Source organism: Hyperoodon ampullatus (genome assembly GCF_949752795.1).
Source record: "Hyperoodon ampullatus genome assembly, chromosome: 16".
NCBI lineage: Eukaryota > Metazoa > Chordata > Mammalia > Artiodactyla > Ziphiidae > Hyperoodon > Hyperoodon ampullatus.
This window is the reverse complement of record NC_136929.1, coordinates 77,251,185-77,278,610: the sequence shown is the minus strand read 5'-3', so window position 1 is coordinate 77,278,610 and position 27,426 is coordinate 77,251,185. Positions and strand designations below refer to the sequence as shown.

The following is a 27,426-nucleotide window of genomic DNA, read 5'->3' as shown; positions in this document are numbered from 1 at the left end:
CATCCATACAGAATCGTAAGGGGTACAGCCTCACAGATATCTTTCAAATGATTAAAGAAAAGAAACTGGGAAAGTGAAAAGACTCCCCAGAATATTTAAAGATTTAACACCTGAGAATCAGAAGAGCCAGGACTGGCTGACAACGTTGTAAATCACCTGTGATTCAATGAAACAAGAGAACAAAGAAGAGCCAGGTATTGCCAACCCCAGTTCAACATGAGTTAAAGCTCACCCGGCTGATAAAAGTCAGTGGTTCCAGCCAACAACCACAGCTGATCAGTAACACCGGCTCCAGCTCCCCGTCCTCTGACAGGGCGGCCACAACCCGTCACTCTCCCGGCTGACCGGTTCTCACAGGCAGACAGGAGGTGGAGGGGGGAAAAACCAACCAGGATTCCCAGAAAACTCAGGAAGCTGACAGTCACACCTGGTAGTCATGGCATACCTTGGCCTATTAGTATTGCAACATTTAAGAATTTTTATGTCAGATATCATTTTATATTTTATTCACATTTCCATTATCACTAGTACTTGTCAAAGGTTTATTAAAAATGGGGGAAATGTTCAACAGAAGGGAAATGGTTAAGAATATTATGGTACATTAGCTTGTAATATTTGACACCTTTAAACAGGATTATGAAAACTATACGAGGTTTATGAACTTATGATGATTATGAACACTGGCAACATAAAAAACAGAATCAAATGAAAAAGCAAAGTATACTGTATCTACAGTATGTACACATGTAAAAAACGGACTAGAGGAAAACATGAACAAATGGAAATTGCTTGATTTCTTAGACTGTGCCTTTTTTCTTTTATGTAGATACCCATTACTGTTGCTATAACGGTATTTGCGTAATACAAAATAAAACTTTTAAGTATTTACGAATAGTTAGCACACTTACCACAGTGGGGTTGCCACTACTTATCAACTGGCTGACTTCATGAAAAATGCTTTTGCAGTCAATTGATTTATCTAATGATCCTCGTTTTACAATTACTGCTACTGCTAATAGAATCTGTTCCCGAACATACTTTTGGAGGCTGTAAAACATAAAAATCATTGTGAAAACTTTTACACAAATCCAATATAAAAATACTCCCAAATTTCTCACTGTGCCTGCAGCTGCTGACAGCACGGCTCACATCTAAGGTAGCGTGCCCCTGGTTATGCGCTGACTCCACAGCCAGAGACCTGGGTTCCAATCCACACTCCAGTTATTACTGGCTATGTGACCCTGGGCAAGACCGTTCACACTCAGAGCCTCAGTTTTCTCACGTGTGAAATGGGGATACCAGTAACAGGGTTGTCACAAGAATTACATATTCTGAACACCGCACCCCGTGCGCACTAAGCGCTACGTGAGTGTCAGCAGCTCCGGGCGGTGTTATCAGCTCACTAAGAGCCAGATGAACATTCTACCAGTTAAGAGACACATTCGGACCTAATCTCCATCTCCAACCAGCAGTGTCATCTTAGATCCATTCCCTTTAACACGGAAAGGCAACATGCTAGCTAGTCAAGATACAACATTATGGAAACATACACGTTCTTCTAAACCTTTGTAAACGTTCATATCTAATGTTCATATCTGTCCCTCAGTGTGGTGGCAGAAGCACCCATCTCAGATGGAGGCCTCCTACAAAGGGCCGTTGGGCCACAAGGGCACACGGATTTAACTGCCTTTTCACAACGGTTTCTTAAAAAGAAGGCTCAGAAAACATAACCCTGAACTTTATAATCCAGCCTCTAGAATGCCGTACAGATACAACCACCACATGCCCTTGGGATAAAACCCAAATTCCCTAACACGGCTTATAGCAAGCAGTGGGTCCCATCCCAGCCTTCCTGGGGCACTCCCAATTTACCTGCTGTCCAGAACAATGATGAACAGTGCTTTCTTTTACTCTGAAAGGTGTCCCCATTTGGACATAAACGAGATGGCCACCCACTTCTAAGGCCCTGCACGGCCAGGGATGTGCTCCCCTCTCATCGCTGCCCCTCCACACACTCTCACGACCACAGCTACACCGAACCTCTTTCAGTTCCTGGCCTGTAAACGCCACTCTCTGCACGTGGCTGGTCAATACACAGAAGGGCTCCCTCACACTTCACACGACACGAAGCGCGCCGCGCCGGGCAGGCTGCTGTAGTCCCACAGAAAAGCACGCCGCCTGCTGCGTAGCACGCACTCACCAGACATTCATACAAACGAACGAACGTGTCTCGCTCTGTCAAGAACGAAAAGTGTTCCTTCAAAACAGACTTGAAGCATTCATTAAGGGAATAAAAGCAAAGATCCTACTGTGTGCAAGAATGTGAATTGACCAAAGGGAATATTCGTACTTTTGAGGGGACACAATAGTTTCAAACACACTGACTGCTACTAGAAATGTACATAAAGCTAGCTTTAAACATTGTTACTGGCAAAAATTATAAATTACTAGAAAAATAAATAATAATTCCCAACATTTATTGAGTGCCTATGACCTGTCTTTATATGAACTAACTTCACAAAAATTAGTACACTTAATCCTCACAATCTTTTTAGTAAAGTACTATCAGTACTGTTATTCACTCTATTTAATAATCAGAAAATTAATGCACAGAGAGGTTAAATAATTTGCCCACGGTCATGGAGTTAAGCGGCAGAAGGGGGACTTCACAGTCCCCTTCTCAACCACTCTGCCACACTGCATTTACAAAAGTGTGCCCTGGTGGCCCAGTGCTTAAGACTCTGCACTTCCAATGCAGGGGGTGCGGGTTCGATCCCTGGTCAGGGAACTAGATCCCACATGTCATGCGGTGTGGCCAAAAAATAACATAAATAAAAAATAAAAAGTGTACCCTGCATTTCACTCTGTGCAAATTTTAATCACAATTAGGAGGAAAAAAATAGAAAAGGAAAACTTCCATGCATGCAATGGGAAGTACACAACATTACGTACTTAGTATCCTACAGTCTATAACCTGTAGCATTCTACCTGCACAGAGCACCAACAGTTTTAACTTGACTCTAATCCATTCATCGGACATTCTACAAGATTAAAATGTCTGTGTCATGAAAGACCAAAAAAAGGCAGAATTATTCTAGATTAAAAGAGACACAACAGGGGGCTTCCCTGGTGGCGCAGTGGTTGGGAGTCCGCCTGCCGATGCAGGGGACACGGGTTCGTGCCCCAGTCTGGGAAGATCCCACACGCCGCAGAGCGGCTGGGCCCGTGAGCCATGGCCGCTGAGCCTGCGCGTCCAGAGCCTGTGCTCCGCAACGGGAGAGGCCACAACAGTGAGGGGCCTGCGTACCGCAAAAAAATTAAAAAAAAAAAAAAAAAAAAAAAAGAGACACAACAACTAAATACAACACGTAATCTGAGGCTAAATCCTGGATCAAAAAAGTAACCTATAAAGGAGAAAAAGGATATAAATAGCATTTTTCAGAAAATTGGGAATATCAAAATATGAGGTCAGAATTATATTAAATAATATAAATATAGTAATTATATCAAGAGTATTGAGATGATCTCTTAGGAGAGACATGCTGCAGTCTTCAGGGATGTAGTATTAAATGCTGGCTGAGCCTCTACTAAGGAGAGGGCACGTGAGTGTTCCCAGTACTACTCTTTCAACTTGGCTGAAAACTTTTTTTTTTCTTTTTTCCAAAATAAGAGTTTGGGGGAGTTCCCTGTGGCCTAGTAGTTAGGAATCTGGGCTTTCAGTACCACGGCCCAGGTTCAATCCCTAGTGGGGGAACTGAGATCCCACAAGCTGCGCAGCAAAACAAAGAAAGAGTTTGGGAGACAATATATAAGTGAACTATTTCAATGTGGAACCCTACAATCAACTCTAAAATAACTCCTGAATCAAAATTATTACGGTGAGATGATTCTGGATAACACAAGAGATGACATGCATACACACAGCTGAAACCGGCCGAGCTCGGTGGGGGGTGGAGGTGGGGCTGTGATAAATCAGCAGATCCAGGGCAAGTTGGTATCCACCCAAAAGGGCTCATTAAACAACGGATTAAAATTTAAATAAAGGAAGAAAACCAGCATGAAGGAGAAGAGAAAGGTTTGAAACGGGGGCAAGTTTTCCTTATTCTGTTAAAATCAGAAAAAATAAGCCACACTCTCACTCAGAGATATGTATACCTGCTCATCCCTGGAACACGCTGTCCATTAAACCTGTAATGCTAATAGGCTAAGTAACACTTGGTTTTTTTCTCTCATACATTTTTCGATATGTGAAGCACTTATCAGCACTTTACTGAGTGCAAAAGTCATGCCAGTAATTATTATTAAATAGTATGAACTCAGAGGCTGCCAGTGAAGTCAGCAGGAACAAAGGTGTGACAGCACGCTCGACTTACTTGTAAAGTTTTATGAATCTTTATCACCATCAATCAACATTCCGAATTACCAGCATTTCTGATTATGTAACATTTTCTTCACTGAGTGTGAAAATAAGTATCTATGAAAAAAGTATTCAACGGCACAAACTGCATACATACGATGTACGCTGCCTCGTTTTAGAAGACAACTTGGAATTAAGGGGACTTTTAAAAAAAAAAGGGTACAGAGTGAATGAATTTCTCCCGAAGTTGTACGGCTAATAGTTTTCCTCATTTGTTTTTAAATCATACAAGCAATGAATACACACAATCTTGTAAATTTTTTAAACAATATGTGTATGATATAAAAAGAAAATTCACTTTCATCCCATTCCTCAAATCTGATCCCCTATCCGAAAAACATCGTTAAAGAATTTGGTACTTTTTCTTCTACAACCTTCTCACTGCACGTTTCTACGTACGGACACGTACACACATGTGTGTAACATATGGTTTGATAATGGTGCCTGATACCCCCTCACCCTCCCGGCTACTCACTCACGTCTTATAATACATACAAAGAACCAAAAGAAGATCAAGTTAAGTATAAAGCATTTTCGACAAAGTCAAAGATCAACTTTTATTTATAACCAAAATCCCGGAACTAAACAACATCAAAAAACCCTAACATCGAAGCACAATCTCTTCAAAGAAACAAAACCCAGTGTCACAAGCTTAAATTAAAATGTATTCTTTCATTAAGTCCCAAAACAACCTACAATCGTGTGTGGGTTTTTAAAATACAAGCCCACACAGAGCTTAACCATAAATGTCAATCATTAAAAAGCAAAGGAAAAAGCATCCCAAAGGATGGCTCAGGGAAGCGTCTGGCGGCGCCTCCCCTGCGCACTTACTGAGGCCTCTGTAAGACGTAGGTTAAGAGGAATGTGCGCAGTGACTCGACGCTCCCTCTCTCCAGGAGGATCCACTCGCGGACAACGGCCTCCATGACGGCTGTGGCAGCTTGAAAGAGGACGTAGTCTACCTTACTCGTTTCTAAGGAGGAAACAGACACCTTCTTCAAACAGCAGCTCACCTTCCCCTGAACATTCTGCATTTGTTAATTTTAAAGAGAACTTTCAGACAAGGAATGAGATGGTTACCTGTTCCTTTTTTATCCAGTGACCTTTGCTCTAGCACCACAAAGAGGTTAGTTCCTCTCAGAAGACACCTCAGGCAGGTGGCAGCTAATCACCGATCACAATTTTCACAAACTTTCCTCACCTCTCTTCAACTGTTACTTCCAAAGCATGAAGAACTAAAAAATAACACAGCTTTAAAAAAAATAAAATAAAAATATAAAGCAATCAGAAAATGTCCTAAGAGATTCTCACCCTGTGCAAAACAGAACTTTGTATCAGAAAAGTATCTAATAAACTAGTCTTTGAACATTACTATCTGTGAGGTGCCATGCTGTCAAAATATCTGTTTGTTCAGTAATTAATTAAGCTTTCAGCAGGATGGCCCATCTCCAATAGCAAGTTCAGAAATAAACACAATCATGTTCATGTTCTTTTTCTCAAAATTTAAAAAAAAGGGGTGGGGGAATCACATTTACACAAGGTGAGAAGTTCTTGTGCATTTTCTGATTGCAATACTGGTCAAACTGAGTAAAATCCCAAAGCTACACTCAGAAAGATCCAGCTTTAACTGGCAAGTTACAGTATCCAAACTAAGAACTGGATCAGGAGGGGGAAAAAATAGAAAATTAACATACTGAAGAAATATTTTACATTAATTTTCTATTTTTTCTTTAATTCAGCAATACCACTACAATCAGTTTCCAAATAGCATTATCAAAAGGGAGAAACAGTCAAAATGAAGTCAAGAAAAAGCAGAAATATTTGAAGCTCTACAAAATAACCATCATGCGAAACCCATGCAGAGTCTGATTCAACTCCTGGGTATCTGCCAAGATCACTAGACAGGAGTGCCTGGAAGCCCGAGAAATACCTCTAGGCACAGAATAGCACCTTCAAGAACTTCTCAGAAGAGCATGAAGATACAGGCAGGCACATCATTTTCTCTCCATTTCAAGCACAGATCATTTAAAAATATTACAAGTGATCTTGACACAATTTCTATAAAAATGTGTGAGAAAAGGTATGCCTACATCAATTCCTATCACACTAGACTACAGCACAGGAGTTTTGAACATATTAAAACTAATAAGAGGAACCAATCTGGACCTTTATTTTTTTTTAAGTTTGATTAGTCCATGCCGTCTTAACATGAATTCTAATTGAGATGGTAATCAGAACTCACAAAAATTGAGAAACCTTAAAATATAATGAATAAATAAAGCAACAGCTTCCAAAAATGTAAACCTATTATAAAAAGATGTGTTTAAAGTTCCAGGAGAAAAAAAAAAAGTGTTTTATTCAAAGAGGACTTGAAACAGAAACCAGTTCTATCTATTTTGCTCACTAAGGAGAAATATGGTACTGCCTCATAAAGATAATTCAAATCATCTCTTATTATAAACCTCTTCTTGAAAGAAAATGAAGGTTGTTTGCCTATCTGCACTTTATACTGAAATAGTAAACATTTTAAGGACCTGAAATTCTTAACCATGGATTTTAACAAGGAAGCAAAATTGTAGGGACTCACAGAATTTTAGAAATAGAACTCAGAAGATGATCTAATCCGATCCCTGCGTTGGACTGTTGAAGAAACTGATGCACCAAGAGACTGTGAGAGGAAACTGCAGGCCATGTGGCTGGCTGATGTCCTCTGGTGACACGCGCCTTGCCCTAAATGCAGGCGCCAACTAGCCCAGGCCCAGCACACCCTCCTGCTTCTCATGAGCCATGAAACACGCTCCCGTCTGACTCCTTGTGCTTACAGCCTAGCTCTCTTCTGCCCCCTTCCCATTTTTGCAGGGGTCAGTAGGGGGACAATTACAGAAAGTAAATCACATTCAGAAGTTTTCAAGATAACTCTTTTTCCTTAGATTTCTCTGTTTGGTATCAAATGAAGATCTCTAAATTACTATTCCTATAAGAAACTGTCTCTAAGAATGGAGGAATCTGAAAAAAAGAAAGCCAGATTCCAAATTTAAAAGTTTCCCTAACCTAATAAATTATACTTTCTCATAAAAACTGCCACTGGCCTTCATAAACTGCACTTAAACATAACAGAAATGTGCAGAAGATGCTCACCGGAGCTCTGGAAGCCTGCCAGCAGAAGATGAGGACTTGACACATACAGGAGCCTTATTCTTGTTCTCTGCTGGAAAGATGCTCAAAATTGCAAGGTCCTTGTGCAGAACTCACAGTTCACCTAGAATTTCTAATACTCTTAGGGATGATTTCCCACTGACTAGGACACTGTTTAGATGACAAATTAGTTTAAGCCACTTTAGCAGGAAGCTTTCACTTCCTACCACAGTAACTCTTTAATAATAATTACGTAAATAAAATTCACATGTATCTTGTCGGCCATCTGAAATTAGAGCCAGGAAGACTAAAGCGAGAGTGAAGTTAAGGGCCGAGAGGAAAAGCACTGCGTTCTGGCTTCCAGCAACTACACCCCCCTCTCTGGCCTTGGGGTTCCTGTCCAAAGCAGAGGCAACGTAAGCTGCACAGTGACACACACGCACACCAACAGTAATGTAGTAAGTCTCAGGCTCGTTCTGTTTTGTCTCGGCTACCTCTGAGATAAGAAATGAAAGAAATCCTTTTCTCCCTGAGAAAAGGGCAAAAGAAAGCTGCTAAGTTAGCTCCAGAAGTGCTGGACCAACCCCTCAAGGTCTGGGGGTATTTCTTTAACAAGAGCAGAACTCACAGGTTTTTCTGAAGGAACACCTGACCCTACAAAACTAGTAAATTCCTAAGTGCCAAAGACTTCTGAGGCCAAGAAGTCTGAAAGTGCTCTTCTAACAAAACGCACAAGCATGCAACATGCACACACACACACACACGCACACAAACACACAGAAAAGAGCAAAGAAATTAAAACTACAGTGAAAACAAAAGAATATGACGAGAAGGAAATGAGATAAAATGAGAAACATAATAAAACTTAAGTTAGAAGTGAGAAGGAAGAATTTTAAGAGGCCAGAAAAGGGAAGCATCCAAGAGAAAGTCTCCCCTTCATTAGAATCTATCACCCAGACATTCTATAAAAATGGCTTATAATCCCGAAATAAGAATGTGAAAATTCTGGATTGCGATCGACTGCCACGTGCATGAGAAGTCTTCTTAGAGGAATTAACCTTTCTGGGCTGGTGGCAACTGAGTAAGGAGTTAAGATTTTCTGTGAAGTTTAGATGTAAACATTAATGTAACACAAGGCTTTGCAGTACATTAATGATTATGCTTGTAACACATGCACCCAACCTTTTAAACAGTTAATGTCTCAAAACCCAAACTGCTTCCAATAGCGTGGCTGGAACTAGCAATACTATTCTTTAGAAATTTTTATCAGGAAAACAAAAGTATTCTAAAACAAGCTCACATCATAACAAAGCAATAGTTCTTCATAAAATATACATACTCTAAAAAGGAAAGAGCGGTATAAGCAAATACACTCTAATAACATACTTATCACTTAGATTGGGTATTTCCAGCTAGTCCAGAAGGACAACTGAGTCACAGTCAGTCGGAAGTCAGATGAAACACCGCTGGGACCCTGTTTATGCAGTGCAGGCACAGCCACAAAAGCCACACTCAGATCATCTGAGGTTTTCTACGTCTATTAATGCTGAACAGTTTCAAGTCAGTAAGGATGAAGTCAGGCTCCCCTAAATCCTTAACGATGGTTAGTTTTGCTTCTTTTAATTTAACACCGAGTTGTTCTCCACAAGGTAACAAATTTTCTCAGTGCCAGAAGCAAATTCAACCAAGTATAAAAACAGACTACTCAAAAAAAAACCCAAAAAAACAAAAATCCCCGCCTCATTTAGAATTAAAGGTGGTTATTAAACTGCTTCTCTAATGTAAGATCTAACTCCTGAAGGAGACAAGGCTGCCTTTATCGCCGATGCTAGCTCCGTGCAGAGGACTGAGCGATTTTCAAAGGCCGTCTGAAATGAAGTAACGGGGCAGTGACATTTACATGACTGTTCACAAAGTGCTTTCATATGTCACTACATCTGCACCTCACTATGACTTAAGACAGTCAAGTCAATTGAAGGCAAACGACATCATTATGCCCATTTCACAGATGAAAAAAGGGCCTGAGAGGTGAAGTGACTTCCTCAAGCTGCTTCCAGGCCGCAGGCACCCTGGTGCCTGGCCCTGCCCACTGAGCCCCACAGTCCTCGCCCCAGCCCTGAGCTGGAGAGCGCTCTGCACACAAGAGCTGGAATGGCAGGCAGTTTCCATCCAGAAACCAGAGTGCTGGCGGCTACAGATGAGTCTTCCTAAAAGCACAAGGATAAAAGGTCAGATAGCTTAGCTCCTAACTGAACTAACCAATTCTGTGGTCATGGACAACTCAAATAGCCTTCCTTTCAGAGCCTTCAATATGGGTTACAAAAAAAGTGGCTCTAATTAAGAAAAACAGCCAACAATTATCAGACTATAAAATAACAGTAACCAATGAAATCTCTTAACTATTATTGAAAAATACCTAAGAGGCAGAGAAAATGCCATCTCTGAATAAGTTATGACTTCTGTGATAATTTTTAAAGGAAAGAGATCACTTCCATACATATGTCAGATATAAGGTACTCACAAAACATTTTTTACAAGAGTAAAAATCAATGCTTCATTTTAGGACACACAATGAAGATCCTACACAGAACTGACCAATATTCGCTAAGCAAGCTGAGTATAAACTATATGGTTTTTAAAAAACGATGAAAAAACAACTAAAAGAAACTGTAGAAACCCAAAAAAATAATCTTAATTTTAAAACACTGGGATACATTATAGTACATTTCCTATAAGTGATATCATACTTGAAAACAACAGAAAAAACATTAGATTTTCCTCCCACCATTAACAGCCTTGATATTACGGTCAATAATAAAAACAACTTATTGAATGTTTTATTTAGGGAAGAAAAATCCAAAGCAAAATCAGAGTCTTCTCTCTGGCTTTATGGAATATCTTTAAAGCCACTTCAGTGGAATGGTTATTAATGGAAAGTTATAACTGTACAAACCTGCTTATTTTTAAAGGAATTTAAAATATCTAAAGTTCAAGATAGAAAAACTAGGTATTTTTAAAGTAAACACTTACCCAAAATATGCTTGCAAACTGCAAATGGTGATTTTGATTTCCTAAACGATAAGAATATGTGCTCAGCATGCTGGCGCTGCTCAGTGTTAACCATGGAAGGTGGTGCCTTGAGATTTAAAAACAAACACAAACACAGAGCACACTTGTTTAATAAGGAAGCTTGAACAACCGCAATCCTTTTACCCACAACAAGAGAAATATTTTCACTTTCAGGGAACTACGGGAGTACAAATTCTTGCTTAATTTTTCTTAAGTAACTATAGTATTAAACTTCATGATAAATATTTAAAATACAGTTTCAGGGAAAAGAAAGAAATTCCTGGCAAGGTTTGGATCAGAATCCTTTCAAGTTGCCTACATTTAAGAAAGATATATTTATTTATTTAACATTTTTTTGTAATTAAAAAAAAAAAACATAGCCTACTCCTTGCCTTTTATTCCAAAATATACCACCCCATCTCAATTGACCAAGTTCAAATAATTTCTATTCTTCAGCCCTGGTGAAATTGAATCCAAAGTTACTAAAAATTGACTTCTAAAAACAATCCTTTAAGATCGAAATATTATCAGATAATTCTACCTCAAGTTTTCTAAAATCACTATTAAACCAGAAAAATTAGGAACAGCAAAGTTTGGAGTTTACAAAACTCCTTTCTGAATAATAAATTAATCAGCCAGAAAAGCCAGACTTCTCTCTCAACAAAAACAGCTTCTAAAAGTCTGCTCAGGTTTTTAAATTCCATTTTGTTCTAATAGCCTTTCTTCCAAAGATAATATACTCTTCTGAACCAGCTGTACCTAAAATATACATTCCTAAAATATACATTCAAAGGTTATCTCTGACCTTACTGAGACCCATCTGAAGGAAGGAGAAGAGATTGCTTATACAGCATACAGATCAAAATATCAGATTTCTCAATTCGGGAGGGGAGGGGAGGGTGAGGGTAGGTGGCAGGAAAATAAACCTTTGTTATTGTAACCAATATAAAGTGGGGAAACCATCATTTCAACTGTATTCAAAGACTCTGGAAGATGAAAAACATAACCAGGTACATTAATATTCATTATAAACTATATCAATTATGCAACATTAGTTACTCTACTTTCAGTTAAAATAGTAAAAAAGAAAAAAAAAGAAGTAAATCCAAGAAAAATTAACTTTGAATCTCTTGCCTGAAGGAATTCTTATAATTAGCTAAAGCCAGTTCAGACTACTATTCCTAATGATATAGCACCCTCTACAGCTCTCTAGATAAAAATGAAAATATTTCCATTAAAGAACTACATTAAATAGATAACAAGGATACACAGGGAATTACGGCCATTATCTTGTAATAACCTATAATGGAATATAATCTACAAAAATACTGAGTATGGGGGCTTCCCTGGTGGTGCAGTGGTTAAGTGTCCGCCTGCCAATGCAGGGGACACGGGTTTGATCCCTGGTCCGGAAAGATCCCACATGCCACGGAGCAACTAAGCCCATGCGTCACAACTACTGAAGCCCGCGCGCCTAGAGCCCGTGCTCTGCAACAAGAGAAGCCACCGCAATGAGAAGCCCACGCACTACAACAAAGAGTAGCCCCTGCTCGCCGCAACTAGAGAAAGCCCGCGCGCAGCAATGAAGACCCAACACAGCCAAAAATAAATAAAATAAATTTATTAAAAAGATAAATAAGAAATGATAAAATCACCTAAAAAAGTAATATAATAACAAAATAAAAATAAATCAGCACTATTACATTATCTTCAACTTTTTTACTACATTGCTCAGAGTATAATATGATCTTTCAACAAGGTATAAATGAAATCTGGGAACACCACCTTTGTAGTCTTTTTTTTTTTTTTAAGGTTTCATTGAAGAGTGTTGAGAATTGAGAATTTTCTACCCATAATGACAAAGAGAAAAAAATTGATAAGGAAAGGCACTTCACAATTAAGAGATAAGTAAGAAGCTGAATGCAAAAAGACATACAGCAACACACTAAACTTGCACTGTCCAAAACAGCAGCCACTAGCCTCATTTGTTAAAATTAAATTAAACAAAAAAAAATTCAGCTCCTTGGCTGCACTAGCCACATTTCAAGTGCTTAACAGCACTCATGGCTGGTGGCTACCACACTGCAACACAGGTTCAGAACACTCCTATCACTGCAGAAAGTTTTAACGGACAAACTCCATTAATGATGATAAAACTAATCATATAAGTATAACCTCAGAACTTGAGTCTTGAGATGATGATATTCTAGATCAGTGGTTCTCAACTGAGGCAACTTTGTCCCACAAGGGACATCTAGCAGTGTCTGGAGACATTTTTGGTTGCCACACTGGGGAGTGCTATTGGCAACTAGTGTATAAAGGGCAGGGATGCTGCTAAACATCCTACAATGCACAACCCAGCCCAAAACACCAACAGTGACAAAGTTGAGAAACACTGCCCTAGGTGAATTTTCTCAAACTCAAGAATCAGTGAATGAACAATATACTTCCAAGGACAAAAAGGAAACATGGTATTCTCATCCAGTCAGTCATTACGCTAGAATTACTTTATTACCCAATATTCTGTGACAAGAACTGGAACCAACTTATTTTGCTAAAAGGATATGACAATATTTTTTACTCTCTTACGATATCTGTGTAAAAAGTTTGCTTGATACAGTTCATTAAAGGATAAATGCTAGGGCTTCCCTGGTGGCGCAGTGGTTGAGAGTCTGCCTGCCGATGCAGGGGACACGGGTTCGTGCCCCGGTCCAGGAAGATCCCACATGCCACGGAGCAGCTGGGCCCGTGAGCCATGGCCGCTGAGCCTGTGCTCCACAACGGGAGAGGCCACAACAGTGAGAGGCCTGTGTACCGCAAAAAAAAAAAAAAAAAAAAGGATAAATGCTAAAGGCAGGTGTGTATACAAAGATAATTTAAAAATTGTCTTGCTCATTCTAACTGGTGTCTATAAATCTAAAAATAAAAATGACTCACAGTTAGGAAGCAAAAAGTATGGTCATCTTCTGTTCATCAATATTATATGCCATTGGGACTTCCCTGGTGGCGCAGTGGTTAAGAATCCGCCTGCCAATGCAGGGGACACGGGTTCGAGCCCTCGTCTGGGAAGATCCCACATGCCGCGGAGCAACTGAGCCCGCGAGCCACAACTACTGAGCCCACGTGCCACAACTACTGAGCCCGCGCGCCTAGAGCCCGTGCTCCCCAACAGGAGAAGGCACTGCAATGAGAAGCCCGCGCACCGCAACAAAGAGTAGCCCCCGCTCGCTGCAACTAAAGAAAGCCCGTGCGCAGCAACAAAGACCCAACACAGACATACATACATACATACATACATACATAAAATATTAAATGCCATCAATGTTTTCAAAAGTATTGTTTTGATGATTCTGAAGCAGGAAGAAGAATCAGAATAATAAGCGAAAATGTATTAAAGATTCATCTGATGTCTAGAATCAGTACCACATTTTGAGGGTGAGCATGTAACAACCAGGAGTAGAGACAGGACCCATGAGGAGTATTTGAAACCTGAACTCAGTATTCACAGAGCAGAAGATGAACGCAAAGAGATACAGTCACACTCCAGACTCGCGCCGCCCAATATGGAACCCCTACCCCCACTGACTATGTAAATTAATTAAAGTAAAAAATTCAGTTCCTCCTCTGCACAAGGCACGTTTCAAGAGCTCAACACCCACATGTGGCTACTGGCCACCACACTGGAGAGTGCAGATACAGAAGACACTACTCTTGAAGAAATTTAATTAATTCAACAAATATTTACAGAGTGCTTACTATAAGGTTACCTAGATTCATATGATTTGATGCGATGTTATGTGATAGATTAATGTGCAAAATAACTGCTATCAAATAAATAAATAAATAAATAAAATAACTGCTATCACTTATACAGCACTTATTATGTACGAGGCACTATTCTAAACACTGCCCTTTTAATGTAAACGAAATCATTTAATCTACACGTTAACTCCCTGGAAATAATTATTTTCCTAGTTTAGAGATGAAGAAACAGACGCATAGAGGTTAAGTGACTTGCCAAATGTCACACAGCTAGTCACGGGGTGGAGTCGAGAGCAATGCAAACAGTCTGGCTCCAGACCCTGTATGTTCTACTGCTGCTCAATTCCTAAATGTCAACACTGCTCCGTGTGTGCTGCCTAGTCTAGCAATAGGGTGATTTTTCTAACATCTTATCTGATTAGGTCACTATCTTACTACTGTTGTTTTCTAATTAGTTCTCTAATCCCTGCCACAAATCCACAAAATATAGATAGACCAGCAAGACTAGGGTCAAATAATTTTATATTAAAACATGGATATATTATGGACTAGAATAAAACTTCTATTAACCTTTTCTTAAATATTTATTTTATTTATTTGGCTGTGCCAAGTCTTAGTTGCAGCATGCGGGATCTTTAGTTGCAGCACGTGGGATCTAGTTCCCTGACTATGGATCGAACCCGGGCCCCCTGTATTGGGAGCGTGCTGTCTTAACTGCTGGACCACCAGGGAAGTTCCTCTATTAACTTTTTAAGATAAAAATTGAGAAATTTTAGCTTATACAAGCTGTTTTGGGGTACTCCCTAGCTCCCCCCAAATATATATTCACTCTCTTTTACCATAAGAGTCACCTTAGCAGTAAAAAATTTTTAAGAATATTAATATATTGCCTTCCACCCTGGCTTTGTTCAGAGTCTCATCATCTCTTTGCAGAACTTAACAGCCTCCTAACTGGTCTTCCACCTCACATCTTGCTTCCCTCAGATCAGATTTTCACACTGCTGTCAGAGTGAAACCACAGAACTGACATGTCACACTACAGGGTGAGTCCAAGCTAATTATTGTGCAAATAAGACCTTAGATAGCCCAGCCCCTGCCTATTTCCCTAGGCTCATCTCCCTTCCCCCTTTATTCATTTCTTTCATTCAACAAATATTACCAAGCAACTATTATGTGCAAACAAGGTCCCTAAACTAACACATATTAGCATCTAGCTAGGGAGACCAACATTCATTAATTAACCACACAAATAAATGTAAAATTCCAGATGGGGCAGGTGTTATCTGAGTATAGGACAGGTGAGTCTCACCTTTCTGAGAAGCTAAGGCAGGCTTTCCTGAGAAAGCGACTATAGGGAGACCTGAAGGATCAGGTGAGAGAGAGGAAGAGTGCTTTAGGCAGAGGGAACAGTGTACGAAAGGTTCTGTGACAGGACCAAGGACAGGAGAGGGAAGGATGGAGAAAGAACTGGCGTGGCTGATGCAGAAAAAAAGAGATGGGAGAAGGGTCCTCAGAAGCTGGAAATATGGGCTTCCCTGGTGGCGCAGTGGTTGAGAATCCGCCTGCCAGTGCAGGGGTCACAGCTTCCATCCCTGCTTCGGGAAGATCCCACATGCCGCGGAGCAACTAAGCCCGTGCGCCACAACTACTGAGCCCGCGAGCCACAACTACTGAAGCCCGCACGCCTAGAGCCCATGCTCCGCAACAAGAGAAGCCACCGCAATGAGAAGCCCGCGCACTGCAACAAAGAGTAGCCCCCGCTCGCCGCAACTAGAGAAAGCCCACGCACAGCAGCAAAGACCCAACACAGCCAAAAATAAATAAATAAAATAAATTTTTTTTAAAAAAAGGAAGAAGCTGAAAAGATAAAAACTTATCCAAAGCCTCACAAAGAGAAAGCACTAATAAAACTTCAGTTCAAACCTGGGTAATCTGTCTCTGGAACCCTTCCCTTACAGCATATTTCCATCCACAAATTACGATCGAAGGTCCACTACATGCCAGGCAATGTGCTAGATGCTTCAGACACAACAGTGAGTCATTGATAAACAAAAACAAACAGAATCCGTGTTCCCAAGGAGCTTACAATCCAGCAGAGAAGCCAATCATATAATCAAATAAGCAGCATAAAACTGTGGATGCCATCAATGTTACTAAAGCAAATGGTGCCATGGGAAGAGAATTTAATCTAGTTCAGAGTGGTCAGACTTTTCTGTCAAAGTAAACACCTACACTGAGATCTGAAAAATTAAATGTCAACTAGGCAAAAGAGGGAGAAGGGTGTTCCAAGCCGAGGGAATCCATGCGGGTAAGGTTCAGGCAGGAGGGAGCAGATCCAGTGTGGGGACTGATGCCCAGTCTGCGCAGCCCAAGGGCAGCTTCCTCAATGTGTGACCGGGGCAGCAGCATGGGGCCCAACTCTCCACAGGGCCCCATGCTTAATGCGGTACTCTGCGCTCACCATCCTGAAATTCTTAATCATTTTATCTCTGAACCTGTGTTTTGTAAGCGAAGGCCAATGGGACAATGGAGCATGCACGGGAGTAGTGAGGACAGGCTGGTGGCCAGGCACACGTGCACGTGCCTCGAGGCAGCCTGGGGCACCGGGTCAAGGTGGCTAGGGTGGGAGCTGGGCCCAAACAGGCAGCAGCACCCGGACTCATGGCGAGGACAGCTTGCCTGTCCATCCCCAGAGCCCGTCCCTGAGGCACCTGCACAAACATTAACTCTCCAGCCTGAGCACTGTGACAGGAACTCGGTAAACTTTCTCAGTAAACTACAAAACAAAAATGGACACCACAATAAAGCATTTCAGGGAGTTATTAGAATTTTTCAAAAAGTTTGATTCTTCTCTCTGGAGACTTCCCTGGTGGCGCAGTGGTTAAGACTCTGTGCTCCCAATGCAGAGGACCCGGGTTCAATCCCTAGTCAGGGAACTAGATCCCACATGCCGCAACTAAGGAGCTGGCAAGCTGCAACTAAGGAGCTGGCGAGCTGCAACTAAGGAGCCCGCCTGCCGCAACTAAGACCCAGTGCAACCAAATAATAAACAAATATTTTTTAAAAAGAATCTCTGATTTTCAAACTGCTACAGCAAAGCAAACATCTACAGGTTTAGAAATAGAAATTAAATTTAGAGATTGTCACATTCAATGGAGAAGAATGCTATTTTAACATAAAGCTCTGTATGAACCATTTATTAATGAGGAAGACAATTTTACTTTTTTCCTACAATTGAAGACACAACCACAGGATACATAAATGAGCGTTTTTAATTACATACAAATCATTAAGCTACTTGTGGTTTCTTGTATAACCTCTGCAAGTAACAAGAACTGTCACAGGAACATTAAAATATTCATAAATTTACACCTAAAATTAAATTCAAACTCACATGAAACTGATTTATGTGAAGAGTTCAATCTTTTTAGAAAAAATGTTCTGCAAGAATCATGAGCTGTAAATGTACTACAATTTACACTTGTAAATAATTATCATCTTCCCTCTGAATCCACAGGTTCCACATCTGTGGATTCAACCAACTACAGAGGGTAAATTTTTTGGGAAAAAATTCCAGAAAGTTCCAAAAAGCAAAACCTGAATTTGGGACTTCCCTGGAGGTCCAGTGGTTAAGACTCCACACTTCCACTGCAGGGGGCACGGGTCTGATCCCTGGTCAGGGAACTAAGAGCCTGCATGCCATGCGGCACAGCCAAAAAATTAAAAAACAAACAAAAAAAAAAGATCACGTATTAGACCCACATTTCTTGAAAGTTCCATAATATTCCACTATACAGAATACCACGGTTTATTTACCAAAATTTCTTCCAACTAGACATTCACACTGTTTCAGTTCTTTGCTAGAGCAAGGTATATAGACACTACAGTAAGTGCTTTTCCCACATGTGCGAGTCTTTCGGAAGGCTGAATGAATGGGCAGAGGTGGAACAGCTGGGTCAAAGGGCATGCAGACTTTCAAGGCTCCTGTAACACACCTCCAGACCATCTCCAAACTTGCAGCCTGCTACGCGTCCACGAACGCTGTCCATCTCCATACAGTCACAGCCTGAAATATCATCTCAATCACTGGTCTGTTTCTGCACTATTCTATTCCAACTTCCCATTCTTTTTCCACGCCAGCACCACAACCCTGCAATTACTGTAGTTTCTGAATACATTTCAATAACTGGTACAAACTCCCCCAAACCCTCCTTTCTTCTTTTTCTTAACATTTTTTGTTACTGTCATGCAATACTCTTCCAGATAATATATATTTTCTAATTAATCAGTCAAGCTTTTCTCCCACCTCAAAAAAGGGTGAGGAGAGAAGAGGGATTTTTACTGATATTACATTCAGTAGATAGACTAATGAGGAAGGAACTGCCACCTTAACCAGATTAACTCTTTGGATTGAGGAACATAACCTTCATTTAATTCAGATCTTCTTTTACATTCTTCAAATAAGCTGTCTAGTTTTTGTCACAAAAATGTTGTATATTTCTTATTAAATAGTGCCCTATAGTTTATTCCTCCAGTTTTTATTCTTAACAGAATGAGATTTTTTTCCACTTTTAGGCTGATCATTGTTGGTATAAAGGAAATCTTACAATTGGTTGATTTGCCTTATATCTGGCCACCTTACCAAACAACTATTGGTTCTAGTAATAGTTTAGTTAATTTCCTTGGATTTCTTCTTTCTGAATATCACCTGCAAATTATGATCTTTTTACTTTTCTTTGCAATATTTACTTATTTGGCTGCACTGGGTCTTCGTTGCAGCATGCAGATCTTTAGTTGAGGTATGTGGAATCTTTTTTTTTTTTTCTTTTTTGTAGGTGCAGCATGCAGGATCTTTAGTTACGGCATGTGAACTCTTAGTTGCAGCATGTGGGATCTAGTTCCCTGACGAGGGATCGAACCCCGGGCCCCTGCACTGGGAGCATGGAGCCTTAGCCACTGGACCACCAGGGAAGTCCCTTATTCCTTTCTCTTATCTTACTGTATCAGCTAGGCCCTCCCCTTCAGAAAGTGTTGAATAATAGTTTTATTAGAACTCCCTATTTTACTCTTAAGACTATCTCCATTTACTGGTGGTTTCAAATAATTATTTTTTATCATATATTTATCATTTCCTAGTTTATTGAATTTCTAATCATAAAATGCTGTTAAATTTTATCAACTGCCTTTTAGGTATCTATGGATGATTTCAAACGTCTTTCACATTTCTTTGGATCACTGGCTATGTTCCAGTTAGCTGAGTTTGACACAAATCCAACTGAAAAATACAAATTTAATTAAACTGAATTTTAAATAAAAATTTCCCATTACCTAGTTTTTTGAGAATAAGAACTGTTAGTGCCAGTCTAATATCTAGTGCCACAGCAGAGATGAAAAGACAAGGTTGAAATAAATAAAAATGCTTACACGATACAATGAATCTTTTCAATACGAAAAGTATATGCTATAAGCAAAATTATTAATTTTATGATGTGCACTATTTTTTTTTTTTTTTTGCGGTATGTGGGCCTCTCACTGTTGTGGCCTCTCCCGTTGCGGAGCACAGGCTCCGGACGCGCAGGCTCAGCGGCCATGGCTCACGGGCCCAGCCGCTCCGTGGCATGTGGGATCTTCCCAGACCGGGGCACGAACCCGTGTCCCCTGCATCGGCAGGCGGACTCTCAACCACTGCGCCACCAGGGAAGCCCTGATGTGCACTATTGATCGCACGCACACACACACACAAAGCATTATACCTTATACATAGAAGGGGCTCAGGAAACACTAAATAAATGCTCAACTATTCCCCAAACACACTGCACTTGGTTCTCTCAGGCCTTCACACAAATACACCCCTCTACCTGGAGCACCCCTATGCAACTGGAGAACTCCAATTTGTCCTTCACGTCTCAGCTTAAGGATCACCTAGGTTTTGAGAAGCCCTCTCTAGGTCCCATCTCAGCCTCAGATAGACGTCCCTCCTCTGTACTCTCACAGAGCAGCAGCATACGCTCCTATTATAACACCACCTAATACTTGCTAATAGTTTTGCCTTTCTTCCCCATTAGACTTTTGTTCTCCTTGAAAACAAGGCCTGTTTCTCCTGTCCCCTCAGCATACATAACATCGTGCCCAGCACACATGTACTGAAGAAATGCTGCAGAATAAGTGAATCAAACAAGATGGTAAGAATTTTTCTACAGCACTACATTTTTGCAGGTGCTTTTAAAATGTTAACCAAATTCCAAAATAAAAGCCATGGAAACCAATCATGAATCCCTCTCATTAAAGTTGCATTTAGATATATTAAAATCCATTCCAGGGCTTCCCTGGTGGCGCAGTGGTCGAGAGTCCGCCTGCCGATGCAGGGGACACGGGTTCGTGCCCCGGTCCGGGAGGATCCCACATGCTGCGGAGCGGCTGGGCCCGTGAGCCATGGCCGCTGAGCCTGCGCGTCCAGAGCCTGTGCTCCGCAACCGGAGAGGCCGCGGCAGTGAGAGGCCCGCGTACCGGAAAAAAATAAAAAAATTTAAAAAAATTTTAAAAATCCATTCCAGCTTTAAAACAAATATATGAAATTACTTTCCTATAAAGTATCAATTAACATACATATGAAATTACTTTCCTATAAAGTATCAATTAACATATGTGCTCTGCATTATTTTATATTATCACTGCACACACTCGTTATGGACAACCCTTTATCCAAGGAAGCCAGGGAAGCAAAACCAAGGAAATTTAAGACAATAAACAAATCACTCTTTGGATTTATGGTTCAAACAAATGCAACATTAATAACAAAAGAATACTAAGTTTCTCCATTATGGTGTCTGTAAAATCCTAACACATCCTTTATTTTATATCTATTCACATAAAGGAGAAAATGGAAATAAACTTCTTTAAAATTCATCCACAATGAAATCAACAAAGAAAAGTGCAGGAGGATATGGATCACACCATCTCATTTATGTAAAAAATACATTAGGGGCTTCCCTGGTGACGCAGTGGTTAAGAATCCGCCTGCCACTGCAGGGGACACGGCTTTGAGCCCTGGTCCGGGAAGATCCCACATGCCACAAAGCAACTAAGCCCGTGCACCACAACTACTGAGCCTGCGCTCTAGAGCCCGCGAGCCACAACTACTGAGCCCTGTGCCACAACTACTGAAGCCCGCGCGCCTAGAGCCTGTGCTCCACAACAAGAGAAGCCGCCGCAATGAGAAGCTCGCACACCGCAAGGAAGAGTAGCCCCCGCTCGGCGCAACTAGAGAAAAGCCCGCACACAGCAATGAGGACCCAATGCAGCCAAAAATAAATAAATAGATAGATTGATTATTTTAAAAAAGGACATATGTGTGCTCTTATATGCTCAGAGATCTTCAAGATGGATACCCAAGGAACAGTGACCTGAAGAGAGGAGATGGGAGCTTAGGGAGCCTTTACTTTCCCCATATACCTTTCTGCACAGCTTGAATTTCTTACTATTCAGAAAGGCATTGATAAGATTTTTTTAAATCAAGGATAATATTTACAGTGTATCATTTATACAAAAAGCACTACATAATGTATATTGTAAAAGCATAGGAAATAAGGTCACAGTACATTCAAACTTAATACAGATTGCTTAGGAAGGGGGACGGAGAGTGGGGAAAGGAGGGAACACTTTTTATTCTGTACACTGTGTGCTGTTGATGTACTTTAAAATAACACATTCCAGTATTACTGGCCTAATTTGTAAATGACATAAAATGTATCAGCAACACCAAATTCTCAGCTCTGGAACTGTAACCTGCTATAAGTTCTTACAGTCAGAGACACTCTCTCACTGCTGAGAATGTCAGCACAGAAGTGTGGTCCACTTTACTTACTCTGTATGTATTTAATATCCTCTCAAAAGACGCATGGTTAGGTATCTTAAGCAGAAGCCCACAACTGGAATCTTTTTGGAAAAGAAAATTTCAAGACCTCTTTAAACAACGCTCCATTTGCACCCTGTTTTCAGAATAGATGGTGTCACGTGCATACTGTTACTAATTTACAAAAGCCCTTCCTCATTCTAGTTTGTTCACCTTCAAATTTATTTTCCAGCAAGTAACCTCACTGTCTTGAATCAGAAGACTAAGCAGTATTCACAAACATGTACAGAAAATACTCCCTATTACTACTTTTGGGGGGGAGGATCAGGCTTTATGTTGAGACCTACATCTATACATCCCATAAATATCTTTTTTACTCTAAAGGTCTAATATACTGCTTTATTGGCAGCTTACCCAATAACCTAAAGAGGAAAGAATATAGGTGTTCACAGTGAAGCAACTGCAATAACCAAAAACACATTTTGAAATTTCCCATCAAGCAATAAAATTTAACATTTATAGTATTATAATATGTTGACTTTGAGAAGTAACATGGTTGGGTAAGTAAACTTTAAAAGAGTTCTAAAATGGGAGTCTGGTGATCTAGGTTCTGGATCACTCTTATCACAAATTTGTTCTGTGACCTACCTTTGGCAAGTCACTTCTATCTCTTTGAACCTCAGTTTCCCCATCCGTAGAATGGAAGGCAAAACACTTAAACTAGATTTTTTTTTCAGGGTCTCTATTTCCTGAGAGAGGCTGATAAAAGCTATAAACCCTATTACCAAAAATAACCCTATTACCAAAAATGTATCTCTGCACCCAAAAATTTACTTACAATTTCCTTCTAATACCCATCGTGAACTCCCTAAGACCTCTGCACGAAAAGATCTCCTGAGATTGTTTTACACACTAAAACTCCAAGCTGATTTTCATGAAAGAAATATACAGCCTACCAAATGGAAAAATTAAGCAAAAATAATTGTGAAAGACATCACTAATTACTTTGAATTCCAGAACATATCAACAGCTAAAATACACAGCAGTTTTCTACAAACAAGATTTCCTCAAGGACTTCCCTGGCGGTCCAGTGGTTAGGATTCCACGCTTCCACTGCAGGGGGCACAGGTTTGATCCCTGGCCAGGGAACTAGGATCTCACAAGCCGCGTGGCGCGGCCGAAAAAAAAATTTCTTCAGATGGATATCCATCTGACCCGCAGACCGATAAATGCTACAATCACCCATTCTTTTTTTTTTTAATCTTCTAATGCTAAGTAACTGAAGGAGATTTGACAATCTTAACTATCCCGAAATTAATTAATCTACCTGCTTTCTAGTCCCACTACCCCATAGGCCAAGAACCACAGGCTGATAACAGACAAACCTGAGCTGGAGTCCCCACTCTACTAAATGCCTTGAAAATCTGGGTAAATTACTTAGCATCTACATGTTTCAGTCCCTTAGTCCATAAAATGGAAATGAAAGTAATAACTACCATAGTTACTGATGATTAAATACGGTAATATATGCAAAGTGCTTGCACAGTGCCTCACACACGGTAAGCACCCAATAAAATGTGAGCTATTATTATTAATTATAATAAAATGGAATGCAGCTTTCATACTGAGAAATCATGCAGTAAGCGCTACTCTTCCACATTTTTAAATAGTAAGTGGACACTTCCAAAAAGGAATTTCCTTTTTTTTTTTTTTTCCAGCCGTGCTTCGAGGCTTGTGGGGTCCTAGTCCCCTGACCAGGGACGGAACTCGGGCCCCCTGCAGTGGAAGCATGGAGTCCTAACCACTGGACCGCCAGGGAATTCCCAGGAATTTCCTATTTTTAATAACATTTTTTTCAATACTCTTCTCTTCTGGAAAGGTTTAAAAGTACGTAAATGATACCTATACAACACATATGAGAGGTGGTAAGGTAGAGTAGAAAGAGAGCGAGTATTAGAGCCAGACAGATGCAAGTTCTAGACCTAATTCAGCCACTTAGTAATTACATAACCTGGGCCACCTTACGCTTTCTCTCAACCTTGTAAGGCGGCTGCAAGGATTAACAAAGTATGTAAAGCATCAAGCACAGCATCTGGCAGGTAACGTGCACTCAATTAACAGTATTCCGATCCTTCTCAGCTCCTCCTTTATAAGTGATAAAACTAGCTTTGCCGGGGAAGAGAGAAGGTCCTAGCAAGCACAAATGCTAATTAATACTCAGGCCAACGATGAAAGGCGCGTTTTTACCTTATCGACCTAAGAACTAAAGCAGTGTTTTGGGGGTCACATACTCCTTCCAAAGTCTAATGAAAATGGGGCCTCTAGCTCCTAGACATTTTTCAGATATTTCAGGAAATGCTGTAAGTCAGAGATTTTAAGAACTTTGTATTAAGGGGGAATAGTAGCTACTTTTTTCTGGACTTAACTTGCAAGAGTCTGAAAACGTTCTCTAAGTCAGTTTTTGTGACAAAATTCCCCCTTTTCACCTCCCTCCAGCCCTTGGTAACCACCATCCTACACTGTTTCTATGAATTTGACTAGCCAAGTAAGATTTAGGATTCACCTAACTTTGTTCATAATGCAGCAAGTAAATCCTGCTTTTAATTAGGCTTCTCAGTTTCATGAGCTAAATTTCATGAGCTACCTGGTGTTGTGTGTGAAAACAAAACTTGAGAAAAGGAACTACAAACTATGCTAGAATTAGTTCAAATATTTTAAAATGTGATGCTTGAAAACATAACCCAAACACCGAACCAAAAGGGGAAAAAAGGTGCAAAAAGGTAACGAAGCTGGCTACATTCAATTCTTAGAAAGACTGTGTCAATTCAAGGAATCAAATAAGCCTCTAACTTCCAAAGAGATCTACAAGCACGGAAGTCACGATTTACAAAAAACAAAACTGAGACAGCAAATACAGTTTACTGAGTAATTAAATATGGTTTAGCCTTACTTCTACTCCCTGCGTGGAAGGCTTTACCCTCTGACTCGGCCTCACCTCCTCCTTGAGTAGGTAAATAACCTACTCACTAAACTGCTCTGTTCACTGTACTGTAAGGGGAAGAAAGAAGTCAACGAGGGCCATAGACCCAACTCTTCTCAACGCGCGACCCGCACGGAGCTCAGTACTAGACAAAGTTTTCCCCCAATGACCTTGGTCTCTAAGACTCCCCTCCCTCCCGCCCGCCCGCCGGTCCTTCCACGTGCGGCCGACTGAGGTTGCCCAGCCGTGGCTGCAGGCCGGAGAAAGCACTCGAGGACCCGAAGGCACGAGGGGAACGAGCGCTGCTAACAGCACCCGAGCCGGGCCAGCCCTCGGCCAGCACTCACTCCCCAGCGGCGCGCACAAGCCCCCGACCTCGCGCCCGCCTCTCCCCGACCCCGCACGGGAGAGCTGGGGCGCAAGAAGCCCCTTTCCTTCGACTCCCCACTCCACGGCGCGGCGGGGGCACCGGACACCCAGAGAAGGGACAGTCCGGCCAGGGGGCACGGAGGCAGGCGCACAGCCGGAGGGAGAGTCCTGCGCCACGCCAGCCGCCCCCTCCAGCCCCGGGCTCCCGGGAGGCCGCGGCCGGCCGCCAGCCCGGCGGGCGCCAAGGCCGAGCGCAGCAGGGCCGCCGGAGGCAGCGCACGCGGGGCGCGGGGGCGCGGCCACTCACCATCAGAACTTTGGCCGCGTTCTCCAGCTGAGCGATCACTTCTGGGGGCCCCAGCGCCGCCGCCATCATGGTCTCTCTTCAATGACGCGCCATGCGCTGCATTCTGGGAGCGGGCGCCCGGCCGGCCAATCGCGCGGCGCCTCGGGCTCGCGCGCTCCCGCCGGAGCCGTCGCCGCCGCCGACGTCGACGCGGGGTCGCGGGGTTAGGGCTGCGGGCACGCGGCGGGGCGCTCCCCTGCCCTGGGCCGGTCACCGCCGGGCCGGTCACCGCCTGCCCGCTTGCTCGCCTTCCCGCCCGCCGTCTGTCGGCCGCCCCGGGGGCGCCTCCGGCCCGAACGTGTCCTCTGCGGCCGCGTTCCTTCCGGGGCAGGGCGGCCTGCGGGACTAGAAGTGTCTGCGACCCCGCGGAGCGCGCGTCCTCCCCGCTCGCGTCCTCCCCTCACACAGCCCCGAGCTGCGGGCACCGGACGGGGACGAGGCCGGAGCCCCCTCGGCGGGCAGCCGGAGTCGGTGGAGCGCGCCGCCCCTGCTGTGCCGTGTGGGGACGTCGCGGCAGCGATGTTCGGTGTGGAGCCTGGAGGGAAGGTCCGTTAGGGGACCTCGGAACCCACCCTTCCTCCCCTCACTGTTTCAGCTCTCACACCAGCTCCAACTGCTGGAAACCTTGTTCTGTTCTGAGCTGACACCTACTTACGCATAGGTTTCTAGTTCTTGGTGCTGTTCTGCTTCTTGGGGCTGCACAGAAAGTCACGTTCATTAAAGTGTTCGTTAAGTTTCCTCTGTTGACGTCTTCCTTTATCTCTTCCAGTGGTACATAAGCCATACTTTGGGGTTTTCCCTTTTTTATGTTGCTGCAACAGAATTGCATTATTAGCTCCATTGAAAAACGGGTTTCTTATATTGGGCATCTCTACAACTTGAAGTTGAGGAAGTGAATTAACAAGGCTTTTATTGCTTGAGAAACGAAGTACCTTTTATTTCGTTACAAAAGGGCAAAGTGAGTGCAGTGAATGGCCTTTTTTACTTTAAGAATTGTGTGAAACTAGGTGGTTAACATGTAGTAGGCATTCAATAAATACTTCACTAAGTACAGACGTCTGGACTTAACGATTTTTCGACTTCGATGGTGTGAAAGCGTTACATATTCATTGGAAGCCGTGCTTCGATTTTTGATCTCTTCCGGGGCTGCGATGTGCGGTCCCGATGCGCTGTCCGATATGCCCTCGTGGGGCACAGCGCCCAGTCAGCCGCACAATCACGAGGGTGAACCACTGGTACCCTTACGACCATTCTGGTTTTTACTTTCAGTACAGTGTTCAACAAGCTACATGAGACAGTCAACACTTTATTCTAAAACAGTCTCTGTGTTAGATGATTTTGCCCAACTGTAGGCTAATATTAAGTGTTCTAACCACGTTTAAGGCAGGGGAGGCTAAGCTGTGATGTTTGGTAGTTTCGATGTATTAAAAGCATTTTCACCTTAGGATGTTTTCAACTTACGACGGGTTTATTGGGACATAATCCCATCCTAAGTC

At 41.9% G+C, this 27,426-nt stretch overlaps 1 protein-coding gene across 4 annotated transcripts in view; it reads right to left on the bottom strand.

Moving 5' to 3' along the window:
- Window positions 1-25,960, bottom strand: part of XPO4 (exportin 4) — a gene marked incomplete at its 5' end in the record, with an annotated part of 109,680 nt that extends 83,720 nt beyond the window's left edge. For all 4 annotated transcript variants that reach the window (XM_079721806.1, XM_079721807.1, XM_079721808.1 and 1 more), the window contains 4 exons: window positions 909-1,047; window positions 5,249-5,390; window positions 10,583-10,688; window positions 25,892-25,960. In XM_079721806.1, coding sequence (XP_079577932.1) covers window positions 909-1,047; window positions 5,249-5,390; window positions 10,583-10,688; window positions 25,892-25,960 — 456 coding nt within the window. The remainder of the gene's footprint in view (window positions 1-908; window positions 1,048-5,248; window positions 5,391-10,582; window positions 10,689-25,891) is intronic.
- Between the last annotated feature and the right edge of the window lie 1,466 nt (window positions 25,961-27,426).